Source organism: Labrus mixtus, chromosome 3 (genome assembly GCF_963584025.1).
Source record: "Labrus mixtus chromosome 3, fLabMix1.1, whole genome shotgun sequence".
Classification (NCBI taxonomy): domain Eukaryota; kingdom Metazoa; phylum Chordata; class Actinopteri; order Labriformes; family Labridae; genus Labrus; species Labrus mixtus.
In genome coordinates, this window is record NC_083614.1 from 23,608,061 (window position 1) to 23,625,271 (window position 17,211).

General features: G+C 40.2%; 2 protein-coding genes across 2 annotated transcripts; both read left to right on the forward strand.

The window, feature by feature from the left end:
• Positions 1-654: 654 nt before the first annotated feature.
• On the forward strand, positions 655-7,885 carry ctdspl3 (CTD (carboxy-terminal domain, RNA polymerase II, polypeptide A) small phosphatase like 3). The gene is made up of 11 exons (XM_061033876.1): positions 655-938; positions 2,699-2,816; positions 2,955-3,086; positions 3,948-4,062; positions 4,454-4,565; positions 4,763-4,849; positions 5,317-5,379; positions 5,582-5,661; positions 6,395-6,521; positions 6,772-6,867; positions 7,357-7,885. Exons 1-11 carry the CDS (start codon positions 804-806, stop codon positions 7,420-7,422), a joined length of 1,131 nt encoding a protein of 376 aa, XP_060889859.1. The 5' UTR covers positions 655-803; the 3' UTR covers positions 7,423-7,885.
• Positions 7,886-9,080: 1,195 nt separating this feature from the next.
• Positions 9,081-16,836, forward strand: LOC132966842 (uncharacterized). The gene is made up of 5 exons (XM_061033877.1): positions 9,081-9,259; positions 11,922-12,206; positions 13,108-13,674; positions 14,461-14,674; positions 16,126-16,836. Exons 2-5 carry the CDS (start codon positions 11,933-11,935, stop codon positions 16,376-16,378), a joined length of 1,308 nt encoding a protein of 435 aa, XP_060889860.1. The 5' UTR covers positions 9,081-9,259; positions 11,922-11,932; the 3' UTR covers positions 16,379-16,836.
• The last annotated feature ends 375 nt before the right edge of the window (positions 16,837-17,211 follow it).

Here is a 17,211-nt window from a genome sequence, read left to right on the forward strand (position 1 = left end):
TTGTAGAAACAATTAATATCATATAGGCCTATTTTAACTGGTATTTCCTGCACAACAAAACCTATACTGCTATTTAAATGAGATTATTTATTTTTTTCGGAGGGAGGGTTAGGGTGCTAATGCTTTTACAATTAGGGTTTCTGTATTGGTCTAGATCAGGGATGGGCAACTTTGGTCACGGCAAGGGCCACATTCAATTAATTCTCCCTGCCAAAGGGCCAAATTGTAGTATACAAAAACGATCAATTATGAATCAATTATAAAGAAAATCAATTATGTCTCAAATTTAACTCAACATATGCCAGTGATCAAATATTATTATGGACGTATTTCTGGTTTTCATGATTTCATGGCAGATTTTGTCACATTTTCTTCATGTTTACAATTCGTTGATATGTAAAAATTGACCTGAGGGCCACATTGAGGGTTGATGGGGGCCGCATGTGGCCCCCGGGCCGCCAGTTGCCCACCCCTGATCTAGAATCTAGATGCTGACGTCTCATCATCATTACGCAACGTGCCCATAGACTGTGAACGTGCCTCGCGTCTCACGTTGACGCTGGAGTCTTCTGAAGCCACGCCCCTCACCGTGTGAACCTATCACAGCCCGGCAGATTTAAACACACCAACTGATTCGAGAAGACACGGGGGTCGAGCGGGGCGGAGCTACACACTGCTCGCTACTGTTTAACCTAACCTGGCGATCGGGGTGAAAAAGAAAAGCAAAACAACGGCGCTATTACCTCCATTACAGCGGACCAGTTTCTAGTTTCATGTCTGTAAGTTCCATTTGAGGAAAAACAATGAGACTTAGGTCTCAAAGAACCGTTGAAACTTGCTGCGAGTCGCCGAGGAGGACCCGCCGCCGACGGGACGACAAAGCAACACCGAGACGAGCGCACCTATCGGGGGACGAAAGCCCAAAGCTTCAAAGAAAGGTAACACTAAACACGTTTCCGACGATTACTTTCAGCCAATACTCTTGTAACAGTCACCGTCGCTTTATATGTAGTGGTGATAATCGTTGTAGTGACCTCATTCAGTGCTTATCGTTTCCGGTTCCTCTGTAGGTAGTGTGAGCTAGGCCACACACAACAACACGGTAGTGGTGTTAGTGTTGGACAGTAGGGGGCCTCTTTACTTTGTCTTATGTTTGCTGTAAACGGACAATGTGAGTTACTTTGTGTTTAATGCCACAGAGCGCACTAGTAGTATTTCACACAGCGCTTAAAATCGTATGAAGAAGTCAGGATAGTTTTGCAACAAGTAGACATCCCGCGTCCTCATTATCTCCCTCTGTAATGCTGTGCCAGGGCAGGCAGCTCGCTCTGTGACGTTTTGTCTGGAGGAGGATTTAAAACAGCACAGTTGCATGTGAGTGAGATGTCCAATGTAAAAGTAGGTCATCAGGACTCACGCATGCAGACTGTTTACACTCAGGACTGCAGCAGGTCTGCTGTTTATTCTGCCCTACAAAGACAAAAGACCTTAACTCACCAGAGTGTAGAACTGAGATAAATGACTTTAAAGTCTTTTTGATGTCCAGCCAAATGAGTTGCAGGCAGAATATTGGAAATATGGCAATTCTTTGTCTTTTTAATCAGGTTATTAATGTACATAAAAATCTTGAGGTCAAACATGACCTTTGACCCTTATTTGAAAGTTAAGGTACTCTGGTTGCATTGCCTGTACAATAATAAGAGGTCATGCCAAGGCAGAAGGCAGTAACTTCCATTTGTTAGCTCCCTTGGTTGCTGATCACTATATTAAATCAGTATATGATAATAATGATAACATGAAATCTAGTGATCATGGCACAATTAAGTGCCATATGATAGATATTAAAACAAAGGCATAACACCTTAACTCCACTGCAGTAAAACAACTCAGTTTGAGCGTTCTTTCAGCTGTAATACAAAGTTAAGTTAAGGCAAATACAACCTACTATTTTCTCAAAAAAAAAAGCATAAATCGTTAACACTGCAACTTGTTAAAAAATAATTGTGCAACCCCTTCAGCAGTAAGAAATTTAAAAAGCATATCTAAAATATCATATTTAAAAAATCAATACTTGGCTGCCTTGAGACGATATAATATTGCCACACAAAATATTGCAATACTATACTGTATTGATTTTTTTTACCCCACCTCTACAATTTATTGAGTAAAATTATGGAATTGTCAATAGAGAGACTTACCGTACATTGCTGTGTAAACACTCGACAATTCAAAATGTTTTATGTCAAGAAAATATTTTCCCAGTATGAGGCAGAAGAATGACTGTATGTCGAAGTTGATTGGATTGAATTGGTCAGCTCTTAAAGTTGACCTGAATGATTTGTTTCTTTTTCCTATGTTAAGCGTGTGGTGGATTGTACTCACACGATGCTTATGCAATTGTAAATGTATTTAAGTGTTTTAGAAAAAAAGAACTACAATAGTAGTACAATATATATATTTTTTTTACCTATTTACTTTTTCCTTGTACAAAGGGCAGGTTTTATCAGTTCATCTTCCTCCTGCACCTTTTCATTCCTTATAAAGGCAAAAAATAAAATATTTTTCTATATCGTAGGACTTAAAAGGAATGAAATTAAATAAATGAAATAAACCAGAAAAGCCAGCTTTTGGAAAATTTGGAGGAAATAAGGGCATTTCTTTCCAATAGTTAAAAATGATTTTACTTCTTGCTGTGAAGGATGATGACACCTTGGAAAATGACCCTCACCATTCAGATGACGATATTCCGACACTTACAAGGCGGGTTTGCGGTCGGCCCAGGAAGAGGGCAATGGCTGTGGATGATAGAGAAACAGGTGATTTTTTTTTTTGCAGCTCCAAATTATACTCAATAATGCTCATTATATGTTTTCACAAGAAGTTTTCTCTGGATGTGATACCTTAACTTGTTCCCTGCGATTAAAAAAAAATATATATATATATTTTAATGACAGATATGGCCTTCAAGACTCCAATCATGCGCCATGAGCGCATTCTGTCAGAGATCGACCCTGTGACCCCACAGAATACAACAGCAAGAAAAATCTACTCGCCCATCGTGCGTTTCCTCACACCCAGTAAAGAGAGTGAGTACATCTGTAACTGTAATTCTGTTTTCTATATGGTTCTTAATGAGGACCGACATGTTTGGATGCAATACCTTAAATTCTGTAGGGAACATTCTAGATTTGTTTTTATCACTTTTATGTTTTGGGGACAATAGCAATTTGAGTTGGCGGCCTTGCCATTATTTGGGAAGACATCCAGTTTTTCTATTTTCTGATTTTTTTAATTTTTTTTTTTAGTTTTGTTGTGACAGAAGTGTCTGGTGGAGTTTACTCACTTACCAACCAAAGTATAAATGACCAGCTTCTCTCTGGGGGCTTGTGGTTAAATCCCACCCTGGCTTCTTCATACAGAACGACGAGTGTTAAAACGCTCAGCAGTCATTAATGTGGTGAGCGGCTGGTTGGTATCTATTTTATTTAAGGGGACTGTGTGTCCTGTGTGAGACACTGAGTTACTGTTCCCTTTTGAAATAGTCAGAAACTATAATGATGCCGTGAACAGATTTAGTAAACGAGGTTCTCTGTTTGGGTTCGTGCGTGAGAGGCTCATTTCACATCTCTTTTAAAGTTAGCTGCATGAAGGGAAAAAGTATACACTCTTCGATTAAGTGTCTCCTAGTTTGGTCCTTCCTTTGATCACATCACATATTGAGGTGTTATTTTGCATAATAAAATGTATTTTAACATTTAGAAGAGACATAAAACAAACTGATTTGGAGCCTCCCAACAAGAGACAATTTTTACACAGTTTATTATATTGAGGCAAACTTTAGCTGAAGAGGAAGATAGAGATCTATTTTACAAACTGTTAAAACATCACTTTTCCCTGGTTGATCAGAATCCATGTTGCTTACAGCTTGTAATGTTTTTTCCTTCCAGATGTGAAATGTGTAGGTACGGGAAACAACGTGTTGATGAGCCCTGAACAAGGAGTCTTTGGCTTTGGCTCCATAGACCTTTTGGCTGGAGAGGAAGACGAGGACGTCTTTAGTCCGTACGTTTTAAGCCCCTTTCTGGCACCGAGCTCTGTGTACTTTAATCTGATGGTAACACGTTTGTCTTGTTTGTATAAGCTGCCTGCCCCTGATCTCACTTAGTCGCACACTTTCAACACAACAAAATCTAAACTGAAATGAGAACTAAAGCAAAGGCAGCCGTACATGGGGAGATATGCAAAGACAGATGTACCGGTAATCTACATCCAGCACCATCCTCCATCCCTGTAATACATCTTCTCTAATTTAGAGACATAACGTTTGTTCTGACAGTCACACTAATAGATCATTTTATCATTTAAATGTTTCATGTCAGTATGAGTAAACCTCTTCTGTGTCTGTGATTTTTTTTCTTTTCTAATGTAACAGCCATATTTCTTTCTCTTTCAGCTTTACCTTCATAAAAAACGTACCTCTGCAGTCTCAACACTCCCGACCAAAACTCCTAGATATTCCCCCGAAAACCAGGAGCACTCCAGAGGCCACGCTGGTGGTTGACCTGGTGAGTTGAATCCTCTGCATTTCGCTTTTGCTTGAACTGAACCCATCTGTCTTGAAGGATGTATTACTCTCGACACTGTGAGACAGGAGTGTTGAGTTCACGTAGAGCTTTTGGCTGAGGATATTGTTCCAGAGTTAACTGTAGAAGCTCATGTTTTAGTTTTTTTTCGGTAGTAACATTGATCTGTGTCTCTGAAGGAGGAGACGCTGATGTTCAGCTCTCTGAATGAGATCGAGGGGGCAGAGTACACCTTCTACACAGCGTTCCAGGACCACCAGTATAAGGTAACCACTCACTGATCACATGGCTATAGGTGGTGAAGAGAGTGAAAGGTTGATAGAAGAATCACTTGTGCTTCAAGTAGTGTTGTAGTGCAGGCTATCAAAGGTATACAGAGTATTCCCACTTATTTTTCAGTCTCAATAGGGTATACCCACTAAATCTCCTCTGATTCACACCTTTAGTTGATTGACCATATTCAGTGGGATGCTGCAATTCCTAAAATGGTGAAGAGATGACCCTCCCTACTCTGCCTCTAATTGGCTATCGGGTGCACTAACTAAATATGCTAGAGGAGTCTTACGTCACTGTTAGTAACACAGGCCGTTTATTCCCGCTGGACAGGACACTTAAAAAAAAAAAATCATTTGGAGAAAAATAAAGAGTATAGCCACTTCTTCAGCCTTCACTACACCAAGCAAAAGTCTCTTCAATTGTTTATTTTTTCTTCTATCCTCTCTGTGATTAACAGGTGCACATGATTCTACGGCCGCATGTCAAAGAGTTTCTTCAGGCTATGGCTAAAATCTATGAGGTACGTCTTTGTCTGGTATAGAGTTAGAGCATCGGGTGTCTGTTGGTCCGGTGCTTGTTTTTAGTGTTGTGAGATAATATACAAATAATAATGAAACGTTTTTCATTAACTTTAGTTTTTAAAACTCTTTTTTATTTGTGGTCTCGTGATGCGTGTTGAGTTCTAGTTTGTGGTCCCAGCTGCTGTTTGTTTTCTGTTGCAGCTGTTTGTTTACACATGTGCAAAGAAGGAATACGCTGAGAAGGCGCTGAACATCCTGGACCCGCAGAGGAAACTGTTTCGGTAAGTTTAGTTTACATGAGTGTTTAATGAACTCTTAGTTCGACCGTTAGTTAGTCAGACTCGTTCACTGAGTGTTAGTCTGCTGCTGCTGCTGCACGCTCACCTCTGTAGATTGTGTCGAAATGTCAAACAGTCTAATTGTGATTGTACCATTCATTGGTCTGGATTGGATGTTTTAATGTCACAGCCAGGGGATTTATCTGACTCTTATCATGCAATGAAGAATGGATGAAAACAATTACCCTAAAATCTGGAATATAAGTCACACCGGTATACTTGCTGCCCGACTCCGCTGGTCACTCGTTAGGTTTAATATGGGAGCACTCCACAAGGTTTACGGAACAGCTTACCACTATTTGATTATGACCTCATGTGGGTGAAAAGATGTTTAAGTAGTGCAGCAAGACTGCTTTGTGTCACTATGGATCTCAGCACGCAATACACAATGAATGGGGAGGAATTTTCAATTGCGTCATGTTGCATGCAGTGTGTGATGGTGGCTGTAATGAAGCGGTGTGTCAGCGTTTTATTCTGGTATATTGATCACACCGGTGTAAAAGAAGCAGTGAACTTTTTAGATGAAAAAATGTGGGTCTTATACACCAGATTTTACTGTAACTACATTTTTGTCTTAAATATGATGTGAAATGTAGTTCTGGAGTAACTTTTACACCATGCTGGTTTACACAGGGTTATGTCAATATTTCTAACATGTTGATGATGTCCCTGGTAGACATCGTCTGTATCAGGAGGACTGTGCCTGTGTTCTTGGTCACTACATCAAAGATCTCAGCGTGCTGGGAAGGGACCTCGCCAAGACGGTTGTTCTGGACAACGCCCCCCACACATACCCATACCATGTAAGCATCATGGAGCTGTGATTTAGCTGTCACTTTAACATCTAACTTTGTGTCACTTTCATTACTTGTAAAGACTGGGATGTTGTTATGCTTGTAGTCTTAATTTCAGCAAACCCATTGAGAAGAACTAAACCAACCAAAAGTCTTTGTCCGTCCCTCAATAGTTTATTTTTCTGTCCGACCAGCTGTGCAGTGACATGAGGGAAAAAAAGGCCTTTTGATTCATTAAAGGGTTTTCTTGATTTTTCAGCTGATGAACACGATTCCAATCAAGAGCTGGTCCGGAGAGTCGGAGGACAGAGATCTTCAGAAGCTCATCCCCTCCATGGAGAAACTGTCTGCAGCAGTATGTCTATATTTCGGTTTGCAAATCACATCCCTGATTACTGAACTAGTTGTTGCAGGCCTAGTACAAAACCAGTGACTGGTGGATACAATAATGAGCAGTTGAATATGAAAAAAAACATCTTGTACAGAGAGTAGCAAAAGTAATCCATAAACCCTTTTTATTGCAGATTTTAAATCTGAGATAAAACAGTGCTAATGGACAATGTAGTTGAATTTGTTTTCCCCTAAAATTCAACTTTAGTATCAGGAGGAATGTGTCTGCTGTGCTGGAGAGTTGATCCATGAAAATGTAGAAGTGTGTCACTGTCATTTTTAATGAACCACTTAAATCCTCACATCGTGAACAGTGCAGCCGACAGATTCTCATGGTTTTAGCAGACATTCAGCTGTGGATCAAACGGCTGATTATCTGCAGCAGCATCTGCCGGCTTTCTTTCCAACCCAGTTTCATCATTCTGTCTGAAAATCTCTTGCTGTGTTTTTTCAGGAGGATTTTCGGGAGGTGCTGAAGAAGAGGAAGGATCACTTCCACAGGCTGCTGTCAGAAGACTAACAGGACCCATCCCCCTCCTCCCTGTAAATACTTTGTGACTTTCACAGCTAATGTTGGCTTTTTTTATGCTTTGGCTAAAAGCAGAATCCAATTTGAATTAGCGGACCTGAAGTCTGACCTGCTCGTCCTCCCTGATGACTTGAAAAGACGGCAGATCGGTATTCCAAACATGCTGCTGGTCGTTCGTCACCAAAACACAGTTTTTTGGAGACTCATTCCACGGGGCAATAAATGCCACCCAGTCTATGTGTAAATATACTAAACCAAACTCACCACGTGTTGTTTATATTCCTCAAATTTTAATTTATTGATTACATTGCTAAACATAAGGAAATCTGTATATTTTGAATATCTTTTTTATGCAATAAAATGATCCTATGATATAAGGGAAAACCAAAAGCTTTTTCATTTATTTTCTGTACTTAGTGTATAATACGTTTCAATAAAGTGTGAACAAATCAGAGATGCATGAGAATAAAATCATATTTCTATAAAAATAAATATTTTTAACGACAGAACTTATTTCAGATTTAAATGTTATGGTGTTATTTTGCATAGTCTGATCATGTGGACATCCTCTTTAGCTTTTTAGCAGAGCTTGAACGGGGTCGCATGCCAAACGCTGTTTTTTTTATTTCCTAAAGAAAATTCTGTTCCTGGGGCTGAAAAAATAAAACTCATCACTTCCTGTGCAACAGGAAAGAGCCACCAGTGTGATAGAAAAGCGAATGGAAAAAAGATGTGAGACATGGGAGGGATCACTTTCATCCTTTCTCTTTTTGGAAGAATTACTTCGTGCAAAAGTTTGCAACCTGCTTGGGAATGAAAATGAATATTGGAGGTTCATTATACAAAGATAAGGACTGAAAATGATAAATAACCGCGTTAAAATCAATTCGAAACGTTCTGAAGTCAATACAGAAAATAACATTGACATGAAAACAGACACAATTTAAACAAAGAAAGTGTTCATTTATACTTCATGAATGGCATAATAATCTATTGCAACTTCATGAAAGATAGTGTAACTACCGACTTATTACCACAACAAACAAAGAAAACATTTGGTGTGTATGTTAAAAGAAGCTAAACACAATTACAACAATACAAACCTAATCTTCAGTGGTTGATTTTGACATACAAAACTGTCAAAAAGGCACGCAAATCCGAGAAAGTGAAAGTACTGGGTGCTGGACAAAAAAACATCCAGACATAGAAAAAGTAGTCTACTGAGTCGGCACACCAGAAGCTGCTCCAGTTAAGTAGAATTTAATGGAATATCACATCAGACATTTTTCTTGATTTTGAAATACACAATTTATTAAGAATATTTGATTTTACATATCTTTAATTTTATCAGTAGAAAAAAACATGTTAAAGTAAATTAAAAAAAACTATGAATATAACATTTAAATACAGTCCAGACTTTGACCAGTAGTCCTCACTGTTATCCTGTATCTGAGTATTACTGATGAGGTTTAGTTTAAGTGTAAATGTTTGCTGTCCTGTTTAGATAAACTCCTGGTTGTTAATGTTGAATGTGAAGGTAAACTGAGAGAAAGTGCCTCCTCCTCCTCCTCCTCCTCCTCCTGCTCCTGCTTTATTTGCTCCATATGGTGTTTGACATGGTACCCAGGAAGGGGGAAAAAACACTCCTGTGTGGGCGGAGAAAAAAGCCTAGTATTTTGTCCGTCTTGAAATTTGATTCAGAAGTTCAGGATCCCTGGAAGACAAAAGCAAACGGAGGGGGAGGGAAGAACGGCGGAGAAGGGATTTTTTTTTTTTACGCTACTGCGAAAAGAGTGAACTCACCAAATCTGGAAGTGCTTCGACCAAAGTAAGTCAATTTACACGAGGCATGTTTATAATAGAATACCTTGAGTTGAAGTTAAATAAACTCACATTTTTCTCTGAAATCCATCTGTTAACTTATATGATTCCTGCTGAATGGCCATAAAATATTAGGTTTCAGGGCTGCTCTTTCAGAATGACTTGTGTCTGCTTTACGCACAGACTTAACGCGGACTCGAGCGCTTTTTTTTTTTTTTTTGCGTTCTTTGATCTATCTATCAACAAATTAGGTATTTCCTGCAGCCCCCGAACTATTCCAGACAACACCACACTTTGTGGATGGGGAATTTTAATACAAATGTGTTTGGTAGAGAGTTGCTCAGCAGTGGGAGAAAAGCTCACAAAACAGCACATTGCCCCCTACGCGCGTTTCCACATCCACGCCAGCTCTGATAACCACGAAGATTTATTCCCCTCCGACCTTAGAAAAAGAGCGCGACGCCTCCGGTAATTGCGCTCTATACATGGTAAAGTCCACAACTGTTTGGAGAAAAATCCTCGCGGTCGATTGTGTGTGCCGACTCTGCGCCATCGTTTGGATGTAAGCCAAAACATTTAGAATAAAATGCTGTAATTCTAAGAGCAGATGTTAATCAAAGTCTCTGACTGAAAAAATAACGGCACACAAGCAGCGGTGTATCACATGTAGGCTAGATCTTAAGCCTTTTACTGTAAGATCCATTTCACAGTAGTGGTCACTGAAGAATTCAGAACATGTAAATAAGGAAAAGCTGCAACAGATTCTACTCTCTGCACTTTAACTTCCTTCGACAACTGTAAGAATCTTCACACAAGTGAATAGCTTGTGTTAGTTTGTGTTATGTTAGATGGATCATTTTCACTTTGTTGAACTAAGTCTGGGGGAAGCTTGTTTAATTGCAGGGCAGTTCAGTCAATAATGTATCATACATGTAGTTTAAAAGGGAAGTACTCAAGTTATATTTGCACTTCATAAAGTCCATGAGTACTTTGCTCTGACATTTTCCATTAGATTGTTCTATTTCTGTTAAATATTCAATATATTGATATATTGATCTACAAGTCTACTAATATTTAAAACAAGTGGAATACTGGAAATCTTCCACTTTTATTGGGTATAGCCTAACAAATCTTAAATACTGCAGTAAAATCCAAGTATCAATAAATGTATCTTTTGCTGGTTCAAAGTCTTGACTTTTTAAAGTTAGTAACTTTTGAACCTCTAGTGGAAGCAGATGAATCTTTACCATCACTAAGTCCAAGACAAATTTCCCTAAGGGGACAAAAAAAATCATATCTTATTGTATAACCTCCAGCCCAGATTGTACCCACGCAGAGGTTGTCTGAATTCTTATTTTTAGGATTAACACATTTTGATTAAAGAAATAGTTCAGAATTTTCAGAAATTATTTGTTTAATTTGTAAATAAAAGATAAGGAATGTATACATCTCTCAGTTAGCTTAGCTTAGCACAAAGTCTGAAAACAGGGAAAAAGCCTTGTGAGGATCCTATAAGACCCATTTCAGTTGGCTGATCGTATTTGTCAAATCTGTACACAAAGTATAACTCCACAATCGTATATTTAATTTTGGCTTATTGGTTTCCTGTTTGAACTTTTAATACCAAGCTAAGCTAACTGTCAACTGGTTTAAGTTTCATATTAACATGAGAAGGGCTGCAATTTTCTCAACTCAAAGGAAGGAAAATAAGCTTGCTTTGCAAAGCTAATCTAAAGGGCTGATAATTATAATTTGATATATTCAACAAACAGACATGAGAGTGGTATTGTGTGACCAAAACGTCACACTTCTTTAATTGATAGGGGTCAAAGCATGTTGGTTTTTTATTCATACAAATTTTTCATAGAATGTGAAGGAGCTTGACATCGTGAAGGAGTCCATTAGTGACAACATCCACCAGCTCCAAGATGTGGACCCCAACAGGCTCTCCTTTTTTCCCTTACTGGACATGGAGCACATTATCTGCACAAAACTGAATAATAACTGTTCAAACCTGCAGGCACAGTCACCTTGCAGCAGAAAAATAACCTCAATACAATGATTATTGAGCCACTGCAGATATGAATTCACATTAACACTCGTTTACTTTAATCCAAATACGCCCTGTTTCTACCACAGCATAGCCAGTTTGACATCACTCAACATTAAGCAACAATAAAGTTTTGGTTTGAAGGGTTTTTATTTGCCTTATATGGACAGTTAAAGCTTTTCTTGTAAAAAGCAAAAAAAATGTGTTACCAGAATGTTAGCAACGTACCTGTGAAACAGAACTCACAAACAGTGTTTGGAAAAGGTTACAAAAGAAGGGTTCAACTCATAAACGAATACACCGTACTTCTCCAACTAAGACTTCCAAACGACCTTAAATGCTCTGTCAGGGTTTGTGATGATGTGGCTGGTCTCTGCATTTTGCCACAAGTGCCACCAGAAGTTCAAAAGCAAGTGAATTATTGACTCTATTTTAGTTTAAGGAAAGATGAATCACTGTTGGTTTTATGGCAAAGTTGTGTACTGATTTGGTTTCTTTGACTCTATGGAGGCTGCGAGGGGGGGGGGGGGGGAGTTACTGCCCTGTGCGACCCTGGTTTTGGTGTTTTAACTTTCTTCTATTCTGGTTTCTGGTCTGAACCTCTTCCTGGTCTCCTCAGGCAGTGTGACTATGAGCATCTCGGGGGTTCAGGCCACAAACCGGCAGAATGTGAAGGAGCTTGACAGCATGAAGGAGTCCATCAGTGACATCATCAACCAGCTCCAGGACATTGACCCCACCAGGCTCTCCTTCTCCCCTTTTCTGGACCTGGACACTCAGATCTCCATGGCCCCTGTATCAGACAGTCCTGAGTCATCGGTGGAGGAGTTGCACTCGTCCTCCCACTCCATCTCCGGCTCCCAGCATTCACTTGAACCGCCACCAGCATCAAATCCTTCAAAGGGTGAGTTATTACTGCAGTCTAGTCCAGACCCAAACCAGAGCGAGTTAAGACAGAGTCAGGACTGATTAACGCAGAGCAATTGCTGATTGGCTAAGCTCATCTCTTCTTTATTTTTCTTTTAGCCTTTTAGGACTTTATTGTAGAAACAGGACTGTGGATAGAGTCAGAAATCATGGAGAGAGAGTGTAGGGAATTACCTAAGCTGCTGTACATGGGGCACGCACATTAACCAATAGGACACCAGCGCCACACTCATATCTTTATAAAACTTCACTTTCAAGTCCCTAGAGGCTTCAGCCCCCAAGCCAACTACCAGTCATTTTTATTTTATGACACTATCTTGTGTTGAAGAAGTTGTAATCTTTTATGGTAGTTATCATAGTTTATAATGTGTTGATGTGGTGCTCCATTAACAGTTTTTTCAAGCCTCATAAACCAATCGAACTTAAGTCAACTTTTCCTTTTTCCTGTTATACTTAATTAGATATAATGCGCTAGGCCTTTCTACTCTTCAGAAGAAATCTAAAATGACCAAACAGTGAGGGTAAGGGTCAAAATCGGCTTCACCTTATTTCTGTTTGTCGAGCGTTTCCGACCAAGTAACAGTAATTAAGGGGTCAGAATCAACTTGGTTGGCATTTGGTTCTCTATCTACACTGTTGCTGTAGGACAGAGTTGACTAAAAGTGTAAAAATGGCATCCCTGCAGCAGTGTCTTTGTCGCCTAACAGGTCTATCGATCGATGGTACCCACCTCTTAACTGTGGCATGAAACCCAGATCTCTGCTTTGCCCTGTGTCACACATGCAGTGAGGGAACGACTGATGAGGGAGCGTTTGTAGGTCATTGCTTTCAGTAACTGGTTTTGGTTTCTGTATTAAAATGTGGTCTGGTTTGAACAGGCTCTGCTCCCTGCCACCAGCAGCCCAGAGACAACCTCCCGGAGGAGCCACGTGCAGATCAGAAGGAGGAGGGGGAGCTGGATCAAACTCTTTCCAGTCCCATCATCACATCGCACGATTTGGATACTACCACGGAAAACCTCAGCGGCTTTCCAACCCCGGCCTCTCAGGGAGACATTCCCAATGGCACAGACACACCGAGATGGAGTCCAGAGTCCACCAATCTGGATTCGACTGTGGATGAGGGTCGACCTCTGATAGGCCCCCCGCCAGAGAGCGTGGAGCTGACTGTGTGGAGCCCAGAGGGGCGGGGAGAGACTTGTGAGGTCGCAGAGGAGGCTTCAGATCGGGGACGATGCTGCTGCCGCTGCTGCCAATGTCGGTGCTGTCAGAGTGGCCGAGTTCCCGCTTTCCTCTCAGTCCTGGCCTCTCTTCTTTGTGCATCAGGGATCCTCTATGCACTCTATTCCTACGTCCCTATTAAACCACCTGACTATCCTGACACACCGAGCCGCATCGTCTTCACCCTGTGCTGCTGTGTGGTGGCGGCTGTCCCCATCCTACTCGGTAAACAACTGTACACTAATATTAAAAAAACAGCCAAATGAAAGATTAAGATTAAGATAGGATTTAGTTTGTCTGGCCGCCTTGTCTAGGAATGTCCCCTGTCCCCTTTAATTTTATACGCTTCAAACCGTTGTGCAGCAGGCCTCTGAAGAGAGAAGCATAGTTTCCCTCTGCAGCACATATCTTTAAATGGAAACTACAATAAGAGGCTGGCTGGGTCTCTCATCTCCCAGGCTGTGGCCTAATTGTTTTAGAATATTCAAATCACTTCCCAACCTGGGCGACCAGAGAGAGAAAGAGAGGGCGGGTGACATAAAAATCCAAACTGACTCGTTCCTTGGGTTTTTTCCACTTCAATGTCTGTCTGAAATTGAAAAAGGTTTTAGAGAGAACAGTTTTCCACACTTCAAACAAGTGCTGTCCGTATCTGGAGTAAGTTGAAATAGAAAAGAACAAACCTTATTTACCACCATTCTCAAAAAAGATGACACAAGCTGCATTAATTCCTTTTTAATTAAATTCACATTAAATCAGCATTAGTTATTTCAATCATTTCATTATTTCCTCTCCTCATCAAATACCATTTTCCTCTCCTCAACTGCATTGCGTTTTGTCAACGCAATGCAGTTGAGGAGAATTTGCATGAAGGCCATTCTGTTGGCAGAATTCAAATGAAGTTAAACAAAGAAGGCCGTGAGATGAGATCAAGTGCAGCTGGGAGAGTTGAAAATTGATTGTTGGACAAATGGTCATGTAATTAATGTGTTGCTCTTTTATCACTCACAGCGATGATCATGGGTGCAATGTGCCAGTTCTGCACAGCCTCCTTTGATCTAACGGACTCAATTCCCAGACGACGGGCAGTGCAGCAGCTGTTTGTCCGGGCGTCCATGGAGCAGTTACTTCTCTACATCCTCAACCTTGTCGTCATGGCCACTTTACTGCCTCAAGACCAGCTGAAGTTGGTGCCGGTACTGGTTGCCATGTTTGTTTTAGGAAGGTGAGGCTAATACTTAATGAGGCTTCTTCATGACAGGCTTACACACAGATCACATCTATTCACTTTAAGGAAAACTGGCCTGTAAAGATAAAATGATTTAGCTTCAAGAACACAGAGACGCACATGTTAAAGACTCAATATGGGGATTCCACTGCCATCAAAATAGCTCTTCAAACAGTTGTATTGTGTTCCCATCCTAAACGATTGCCTTAAAGTTATAGAACTAAGATCCAACAGAGTTAAAGAAGCCAGGCTAGATTACAACTTTTAGTAATTAAATGCACTCTGGCCAGATGCACACGTCTGCCAAATGTCATGTCAATCCATCTATTTGTTGTTAAGTCATTTCATTCCAGACCACAGATAAAACGTATGCTGGCGCAAAAGCTAACATAATGCATCATCAAAGTCATCATAAGTATAAATGTCCATGCAGCCAGCAGTAATTGTGTTATTTTAGTATAGACCAAAGTGTTGGACTGAAAGACGAACACACCGCTAGTGTAGCTAAAAATGAACACAACCACTGTCATTAACAAAGCCAAGCAGAACATTTGGCAGTGTGTTATAACAGAGAAGTCAAAATGAACCCAGCTTCGTTTTACTCTCCTACCAGCTCAGTTTGTTGGAGCAGCATCCATGGCAGTACTTTGTTTCACTCAAAGACGATAGTTTAGTTTGCACTAAGTTCTGCATCAATGTGATTGACTACAAAAACTAGATGGGGGGAAACACCTTCACTTTTTAAATGAAAAAGTTTGTGTTTGTCATCATTTTAGATTGTTTTTAAAGTAGGCTAATAGTTTAACTCTATTTTTAAAATACACAAGTTGCCAAGTTGGATGTGAAAACCTGTCGCTACATACCTCATGTTATTGTTTTAAGCAAAGAGAACACATACTAGAGCAGGTAGACAGTTAGCTTAGCTTGGAATCATGCGCAGACAGCTAGCATGACCGTGTTATTATCTGTGGTCGTACATCTTGATTATTTAATCTGGACTGTACAAAAAACAATGTGAACCAACATCAACTCACTTTTCTTTTTTTTTTACCTGCGGGTTAATTATTAAACTGGACTGTTTTTAGCTAGCTTAGAATCCAGGAAGTTAATGGACCCCGTTTCTGTGCTGTTTACCCAACTAGGCCTCAATCTGACTGTGTCTACAGGTTTCCTTTAAGATATTTACTTTATTTATTGCCAAGCTCTACAAGTAAAATGCTACAGATTAATGCTACGGTTATACAGTAATAGTTAACAACACAGGGTTGCTGTACTTTCCTTAATGAAATCTTTAAATTCTAAAGATTCTACAATGTTGAAATGCTAATTTTACTTTTTGTACATTTTTAAATCCCTGCTGAAGTGAGACTGGTGGGGAGTTGTGTCAGTGAAGTTAGAACTTGATGTGATTTCCTGTTTTGTTTTTTTGTTGTTTTATCTCCCTGCAGGCTTGTTTACTGGGTCAGCCTGAATGCGTGCAGCTCTTGGCGAGGTTTCGGCTCCGGTCTGACCTTCTTCCCACTTCTGGCCATGGTTGCTCTCAATCTGTTCCTCATCTACAACCTGAATCTCAAAGAACCACTTCTTGGCTCTCAGGACATCCTCTATAACCAGGTCACCCCCTCTTCCGGGTCAGGGGAGACATCACAAAGTCCGAGTGGCAAACCAGACATCCCCACAGACATCCTGGACTCTCAGTGAGGAGGCAAGCCCAGCTTTTCTTCTTCGGAGAGGAGGAGATCTTTCTAAAAATAGTCCATTCCTGTGGTCTGCTGTTCAGCACAGCAACACACGCTGCCACTATAACCTCCAACGTCTGTGACAGTTTAACTTGTATTTCTGCCCCTCCTATACAGGACCTTTTTATGTGGATTCATGCTTATTATCTGGAACAAAAGAGCTCTTTCAATGCTTGTGTCAGAGACAGACTTTGAACAATGCTGTGGTCTTAAAACATTTGTCCCTTTAAGCTATTCCAGTGCCTATATTTAATGTTTGGAACTCTAAAGTACTTAAACGCTCTGTTATATGTGTGGCTGAATTTGTTTTGACCTTAAAACACCACAAGCAGCTTGAGTTGAAGGACTGCATTATTATTTCAACTGTTCAAAAAGTTTGTACATGATGAAGACAAAATAAAAGCTGTTTGTAAAAGTCGACTTTCTTTTCTTTTTTTCCGGCTAGTTTTCAGTTTCTAACTGAGCAACTATTCCTGGAGAAACAACAGCATGCGTTTCCAGCACTGGGGCTGTCATTATGTGATAACACGCTCTCCATGTTCTCTGGCTGCTCTTCATCTCCACCCTGCGCTTGTCCGTGACTGCTGCTGCTGCTGTTTGAGGCTAGTTCATTTTGTGGTGCAAAACGAGGCAGATACCAAAACAGAGAGCTAAATCAGGCTGCACTCGTTTTCTTTTGACAACTTAGTCAAAGGGTAGATTAAAGAGATATCCACATTATTTTAATTAAAGGCAATGCATTGGACTTACGGTATTTATCATGTCAAAAAAACAATATTTTTAGCCTGTAATCCT